The 7,995-nt window shown below is 43.9% G+C and overlaps 1 protein-coding gene across 2 annotated transcripts; it reads right to left on the bottom strand.

Annotated features, from left to right (window-relative positions):
- Window positions 1–326: 326 nt before the first annotated feature.
- LOC144500544 (2-aminoethanethiol dioxygenase-like) lies at window positions 327–7,692 on the bottom strand. 2 transcript variants are annotated; one of them, XM_078223630.1, is made up of 2 exons: window positions 6,699–7,692; window positions 327–6,608 (listed from the first exon to the last, which is right to left on the bottom strand). In XM_078223630.1, exon 1 carries the CDS (start codon window positions 7,480–7,482, stop codon window positions 6,700–6,702), a length of 783 nt encoding a protein of 260 aa, XP_078079756.1. In that variant the 5' UTR covers window positions 7,483–7,692; the 3' UTR covers window positions 327–6,608; window position 6,699. The 2 variants fall into 2 exon arrangements, with proteins under 2 accessions (XP_078079756.1, XP_078079755.1); XM_078223629.1 differs by having other exon boundaries at window positions 6,704–7,677.
- Between the last annotated feature and the right edge of the window lie 303 nt (window positions 7,693–7,995).

Here is a 7,995-nt window from a genome sequence, read left to right as displayed (position 1 = left end):
ATTGCGGTTCTTACAGATCAAAACCTTTGGATAGGTGTAGAATTTGAATCAATATACATGGGTCTAAACCATGTAAACAAGTTTAGTGAATCTTTATTATTTGTTGGTCACTCGTTTTCCTTCACATCCTCAAAAATCTCTTTATGATAAATAGAACCTCCCTTATGACAAGAAAGCATTGAGATGTTTTAGCTTTAGCTGTTTTTTTAAGGACACGGTTGACTTGTAAACAGCAATGACGCTGGAGAATTCTGCAGTCAATTCAACATGACTATTTAAAATGGTACAACATTCAACGCTAATAAAAAAAAGGTAAAATGGTGCTGTGGTTTGTATTCTCATTTATTTAACATAAAGCTTCAATATATGCAGTGCAATTCCATTATACATTTGACAATATTGATATCCTGAATAGATTTTACTGCACAGTTACAGAATTTTACAGGTTCTGAACTACTGTAAAACGAGTCTACATTGAGTCACCCAAGCCAAGATATTGGCCCAGAATACTGATTGGTGGCGATTCTTTAAATTATCAAGTAATGTTCAAAATATGCTAAATTAAGACTCCAAATTACCCCTTGGCCAAATGAAAATCAAATAACCTACTCTTAGCAGAAGTCTCTGCAGCTAAACCAACCTCAAATTTATTTTTCATTCCACCACTAACCAATTGATTTTAGTTAACATTTTCCAATAGGAAACTTGCATGCATTAAAATGGAGTAAAAATTGTTAATTAAAAAAAAAACACTTTGAATCAAAGTCAACTTTTCAATAAAACGTACATCGGTGAAAAGATCAGAACCAGTTATACCCATTTCATTAGTATATATTATAACAATGGTCTATGCCAGGCACAGTATATTTTCACTAGTTGAAGCTGTTCGCAGTTTATATTTGTTGCAAAACAACTCACTTCTTTAGTGTTCATAACCAAAAGAGAGACTTTTACCGAGATGGTGGAAGCAACCAAAAGATCAGGACAAAAGCATGATCTTAAAGATGCCTCTGAAGACCAGGAAGTAATTAGAAAGGTGGAAAAGCAGGTGGGCTTCAGAAGACAATGTTCTCCAGTATTCCGTTACAAACTCCTTTCCTCCAACAGACACAATACCACAGCTTACAGTTCATATAAGTTCCCAATGTGAAACATTCTAAAACTATAAAATATCTGTCTGATTATCATGAAGAATTGAGGGAAGAGGAGCTTTCACTCATACAGCACACAGTAACATAGCAAAACACCCCAAAGCACTTAAAACAGAACGTGGAGTGACACAAGGTGACTGAAGAGCAATAACAGGTTAACTATGCATTCTGATTTGTCAACATTACTGTTCACTTTATAGTCACTGGACTGAAAAGTAATGGTTTTAAAACAGAGTTCTGATATCATTTAAATGCATTCAAACTAAAAGAGATTTGCTCATAAATCTAAAATCTCCATAGTCCCAGATGACCATAGGCTGCTTTCCCCTTTGAGGGGGAGAGCTGACTGGTGGTGATTTAACTTGATGATCACCACACCTCAGGCAAGGCGCAAGGTTGAGGAAGGCAGGGCTTTCATGAATAACCTCTGCCAATAGGGGAACTGAACCACACTGTTGGCGCTACTCTACATCATGAATTATACAGCATCTTTCACAGCCTCAGGGCATCTCAATATGTTTAAAAGCCAATGAAGCATTTTGGGACTACAGTCACTGTTGTAATATGGGAAAGATAGGGAAGGGTGTACGGGAGATGGAAATGTCTAGGGAGAGATTTTCAGAATGCAAGGCTGTGACAGTTAAAGATTTAGCCACAGATGTTGCTGTCAAGGAAGAGGTCATTCTGCAGGCTGAAGTCAGGGAACCAGATGATACAAACACTGGGCTGCTTTAGTGGAGTTGAAGCACGAAGAGATGTATACATAAGGTCAAAGACTTAGAAATGAATACACTGCAAGACCATGAAGGCTGCCAAGGATTGGAGCAGCAAGAATGACTTCGCACAAGATTGGATACAGGAGATTTAGATTTGTCAGAATATGCTGGGACAAGCTCAAGATGTATTTTTAAGTAGAAATGGCTGCACAATCTGAGCCTGGAGACATGGCTGAGTATTTGTGAAATACCAAGGAATGAGGCTAGGTCAAAGGCAACAAAGTTGGAAGCAAAATGGCTGCTTTTACTGTTGAAGAGTAGGATCAGCTCAAACAACCGAGCTGTGTATTACAGGGTTCAGGTTTAACTATAACCTGGTGTTGTGAGACTTCTTACTGTGCCTACCGCAGTCCAACGTCAGCATCTCCACATCAGGGTTCAGGTTGAGCAGAAGAAAGATGCAAAAGGGTTTGCAGTATTTCTGACAGAGGCCAGAATAGAATAGCTTCAGCCACTGCACCCACAATTCAATATTGGTTCACAGGCAGACATGTTAAGGGCTCAGCACACATACAAGAGCTGACCCCAAGTTTTGGATAATATAGAATAGGAAGAGATCACACATGAAACCTCAATATAGTCACTGGGTAGCACAGAACTTGAGTACTACTGAGAAATAAGAGGCATGCTGTCAAGCTTTTCATCTTGTACTCATCAGGACAGATTTGCAAGAATACCAAATCTAAAGGGAACAAAAATTTATACTGCACGAGAAGAGGGTTGGCAAGAGGACTCCAATTAGTAGAGGCATTGCCATGGAGAATGCGCCAGAACAAGTACTGATCACATCCAACCAACCTGTGCTTGCAAAATTCAAAACAGTGTCGGTCAGATGTGATTGGATAAGCAATCCCGAGAAAGCTAAGAATTACACTGACAACCAATTATCTGTCGGGTTCACAGTGTGACTCACTTGCGCATGCTGGAAATTACATGAACACACAGCGCCCTGTTCTTTGCAAAAGAAAAGAACTTTTACAACTAAACAAAAGCTTGGGGGTAGCCATTCCCTCGTTCATTCCCCTTGGGAACACCTGATCAGTGTTGACCTGTCCGGTATGAATTTAAACTATAGCTTGGCAGTTAATTGCCCCCTTGTGCATTCTCCATGAAACATCTCTATAAGAGCCCATTGCCCAATCAGAACACACTTTTCATGCTGTATAAACTGTTAATCCCTTTAGATTTGATACTCTTGGGAATCTGTCCTGTATCCGTTTGTTACACAAGTGCAAGACAAAAAATTTTGACACTTCTCTTTTTTTCAGCAAAACCTTGAGATAGAAGGAACTGCTCATGCACACAGAAGAAAACATTGCAGATCTAATGATTTAGGTGGGGCCGATAGGAATAGAATCGTGGGAGGCCAGATGCAAAGCAAATTTGAGTGAGTGACCGTCATTGATTGAATCTGCTTAGAATAGAAGTTACCATAAGCTGCAAGGCTCCATTTCCAATTCTGTTTCCATAAAAAGAATGAGCCAACTCGCATGTGTGGGGTACAGGGGTATTATTACTGCCAACATAGCTCACTACCCCACAGTTAATTACTTCGCACTTGTGCTTGCAGTTATGTAGGCAACCTGACAGTCAATTTCCATACAGAAAGATCACCTAAACATGTTAAACGACCAATTAATTTAATGGTTGAGGAAATGTGCGTTGGCCAGGATAGGAGAAATGTCCTGCTTTTCTTCAAATAGTACCAAATATCTTTACCTCCACGGGGATGTAAAAGATCAGCCGCGGGGAGGGGTCTCGATTTAATGTCTCATTCTGTAAAGGTACCTCTAGCAGTGCAGCACTCTGGATAATAAGCTCAAACCCGTAACTTTCCCACTCAGAATTATAAAAAGCTACCACTGAGCCAGGTTAACACGCCTAGGTGTGCAATGTTGTGACATGAGCTTGCAAGCATGTGCCAGGTGGAAAGCTTAATATTAAAAGTCTTACATGAATTCAAGAAAAGTGATATACCCCATATTACAACGTGACTATATTTACCTTGAAATGATGCAGCATTTCTTAGATATCAAATTATATGTTTATTCCATGCCAGCTCCTAAGTGCTTGTCTTCTGATCACCATACAGTTAAAAAAGCTCATTGTCATCCCACTATGCAAAGGTTAGGCTGCAATAGAGTGAAATTCTTCTTGGCTAGGTCTCACCCAAGTATTTACTGATAACATAAAAGTTTACTGAAGCAGAAATGTTTATTTCCTAAATTCAAAACTTGCATTCATCTCTTGAAAGTTAATGAGACAGCCAATAATGTGGATCACTTGCCTTTTGCAATTTGTTTCGCCTGTAAAAGGGGTTTACATTGAGCTCCGTACATTCTTTTACTGGTGGTTAACCCAATACTGCTTCTGGTTTGTGTGCTCAGCTTGAGTGGTTTGGGTCAAAACCTCCGGTGTTTAGATGGCTTTATGCCAACAGCACTTCAGTTACTGTCTGGCAACAGCCAATATTGCTACTGTGCTGCCCAAGTAGGGGAATGAATCTTTGGGAATTCGTAAGGAGTTATGAAGTTGGTTGCCATATTAAATTTAGCACAATGCTCTGCATTTTGAAAGTTCCAGTGTTACATTTTGAAGAATACAGCATCAGTAAAATCATACAATACACTTTATTGCTCGTAAGAATATTTTCTAATAAACTGAGTAGCCTCTGTCATATACTTTTGAAATGGTACAACCAAAGATAATACAAAGCGTTAAATATGATTTTCATTCCACTAATGCAAAAGTCAGCCAAGTGGATCAGAAATCATATCTTACACCCTCATGTTATTCACACAACACTGAATAAAATTAGATGGCTAAACATTTTTTTCTGTACCTGCAGCTGAAGCCACAAAGGTCAGAGCAGACTGGGTACCTAATACACTGCATTATGTGGATTATAGAATCACAGCATGCAAAACTACCTGGACATCTTGTACATAATGTCATTCTTACAACAAAACAATCATTTTGAAATAACTTTCACGGCTTACTTAAATAAGCTCCATTTCCATCTTTCTTCCACTTCAATAAAAACATTTCCATTCCTCCAATGATAACCCATTGTTTTAACTAAAACACTTCTAATAGTGCAGAACTCAGTAAATCAAAAAGGGAACATTTTCTTCTGGGGGGGGGGGCACATCATCATTCTCGAGGTGTACAGTGATGCAATGCTGCAAATTCAAATCTGATCTGCCTTCAGCATGTGGGAACAATTGACATGGTGCCGGTGGGGGACTGACTGTTGGTGGGGTGGGCAAATTATGTATGGATTATTTTATCAGGCACCATATCTGAAGTTGTGTGTTTGAGAATTCAGGCCAACGTGAACCTCAAGGCTTCAGCCCTGTGCACCTTAGGGTGCTGCTGGTTATATGCTGCCTTTGGTTATATTTCCCTCTTATGGCAATATCTAGTTTTTACAATCTATGTAAGGACAGCCACACTAAGTGTTGTATTGTGGATAAGAAAATCCAGCTTCCAGCATTTAAAATTTGTATGTAAAGACATCTTGACAACTAATTCTAAAGCACAGCTCCATAGTGCAGTCTCAGTCACCACCATATTGAATGTTCCAAATGCTCGCCGTCAATCTGTTGCAACATTGCTTTCGAGAAACAAACTACCATGTCAGTGCTAATAAGGAAGAACTCTTCCATAGAGCCAAATAGAAGCAACTTCTATAGATGTTCCTTACTATAAACATTTTTAATTTCACAATAGTTGTAAGGACCTCGTCAGTGAGAATTTCTTCCTTGTCCCCTGTTCCCCACCCCCCTCAACAAGTTATAGTTCCGGATGCTGTCTAAATAACGGAGACTGTGTTGATTAGATTGCTTGCTAACACTGCCAAGGTCAGCATTTTGGAATCCACAGTGTAAACAGGCTCTCCGATAAATCATCTGACGTAACATCACAGTAAATAAAGACGACAAACTCAGACCCCTGATGCTGGAAAACACTAAGGGCACTGACCTCCCAGCGATTCCCTCCCTCAAAAGGCTTGTGCCAAAATTTATAGGTACGTTTAACCAATGCAAAGAAAAAGATGGGCCGCAACTTGGGGGAGGGGGTAATAGTGAAGGAAATTAATTAAGTGACAAACGTACAAGACATTTGCCAACCTGTACCTTATGGTGGCTGTCAAGTTCAGGTTGATGACTGCTTTGGAAAACAATTAAACAGAGTTCTGCATGAAAACACATTTGGTTACACATGTGTACAAGAAATAGCTAGCTGTTAACAGTTTTTTGCTGCCAAGTGTTTTGTTCTTACCAGGAAAACAAATAACCCACATTTTCAAAAAAAACCTGCATATCCTTGAAAAACAACTGAGGAAATTAACCACGAATTCTGGAGGGGTGAGGGGGTGGTATCTACACAGTCTGTATGCCATTCAAACACAACGTCTGCTTTAAGTGGCAGGCTGCACTGTCAATAAACCATTGGGATGTTTATGAATTAAGTGCTAGTCTCAGAACCCACAATCTTGAGTGAAAGCTTGCCAGAACCTTTATATTGTATCAGTGCCAAGATAAAACATGTGAACGAATAGACACTTGTCCGTTTTAACCAGAATGTTCCAGGTACACAGTTTCCTTTTTCTCGCCAGTAGAGATTTGGGCTTTTTTTTGGTCAAGTTTTGGACTAAGTCACCAAAACAGGGCTGACTCTGCAACAACAAAAGGAGCATTAACCATGCAAAAAAAAAAGGGGGACGAGACGGTGAAGGGCTATGGACCGTAAATCAGTAAATAAGTACATTACGATTCCACTTCTCCATCAGGGACCACCTTGGGGCCAGGGTAAGGTTCTCCGCCGCACCAGAAGTCGGCGGGTTGCGGCACCTCCAGTAGCCACACGGCCTCCTGCTCCGGAGGGGGAGCCGGGTTGGCTTTCCCCGGGCTCTGGGACACTGTCTGCAGCACCTTGTAGTAGTGACAGTCCCTGCCCGCCTCCGGGTCGTATGGAGGGGCCAGAATGTCCAGGAAGGCGGCGGGTCCGTCCAGCGCGTCGATCTGGTGCATGTTGTTCTGCAGCGGGGTGAGGATGCAGGGGCCGTTCGCCTGGCTCAGCACCTCGGTGGAGCCCCGCAGGGAGCGGTACAGGGCGGCCAACTGGCACTGCCGCAAGGGCGGGTTGAACTGGACCCCAGCCCCCGGGTCAGCGGCCGGCCCCGAGCCGGCCTCATCCTTGTCGAAGCTTTTGATGGCCACATTGCCGTACAGCACCTTGAGCAGGCCGTGCATCCCCGGGTGGTCGTGCAGCGGGATGCTGGCGCCGCCCTGCAGCAGGAAGATGCCCATGGAGAAGTACTCGGTCTCGCAGATGTGCATGTAGGTGACGGGGGGCCCGGCCCGCGGGGCCTGGCTCCGCCGCGGCTCCAGGTTCAGGTCCTCGGCCTGGATCTGCTGCAGCAGCGAGCCCAGCTGCTGCAGGTTGTCGTGGAAGCGGGCGGCCTCGGCCAGCGGCAGCAGCTTGAAAGTGGTGCGGGCCTGGCGGGCGATCCTCTGGATGAGGGAGGAGGCCATCTGATCCCCGGGCATGGTCCCCCTCCCGCCAGCCCGCTGACCACCCCCTCCGACTCTGGACCCGCCTAACGTCCGGCCAACCGCCGCTCTTCTGCCTAATGTCCGCTCTCCGGCCTCGGCTCAGGACTGAGACCCCCCCCGCTCTCCCACCGGTCAGGGTCCGCGCTCCGGCCCCGGTCAGTCCCCGCCAGCGCGCTCACTCCCTCGCGCCGCACGTCCGCAGTCACGTGGGCAGTGGCCGTGACGTCACTAATTTGTGTCATCGCGTTCGCCGAACGCGCGTGCGTCATCCGCGCGCAGCCTTCTGGGAATTGTAGTTTACCCGCCATTTCCCCGTTCACTGCGGTCAGTGAGAGTCCCTCAGGCCCGGCCGGAGTGCGGTCAGTGAGTCTCAGGACCTCGGCTTCTGGCTTCCAATTTTAATCGGTTTGAAATGTCTCCTGTTCCCGTCCCGGGTTCGGAAAGGAGCAGAGCCCCGGGCGGTGGCCACTCAATCAGAATGTTGTTTCTGAGTCAATGGACAGAGCG

Source organism: Mustelus asterias, chromosome 11, assembly GCF_964213995.1.
Source record: "Mustelus asterias chromosome 11, sMusAst1.hap1.1, whole genome shotgun sequence".
Classification (NCBI taxonomy): Eukaryota; Metazoa; Chordata; class Chondrichthyes; order Carcharhiniformes; family Triakidae; genus Mustelus; species Mustelus asterias.
Note: the sequence above shows the minus strand (reverse complement) of the source record. Positions and strands in the feature narration are given on the sequence as shown.

Bases quoted from the DNA above. Each gene is read 5' to 3' on its own strand.
- LOC144500544 (XM_078223629.1), bottom strand. From the start codon at position 7,482: ATGCCCGGGGATCAGATGGCCTCCTCCCTCATCCAGAGGATCGCCCGC. The intron at 6,609-6,703 runs GTAATGTACTTA...TTGTTGTTGCAG, and splicing joins CCTGATGGAGAAGTGGAATC to AGTCAGCCCTGTTTTGGTGA.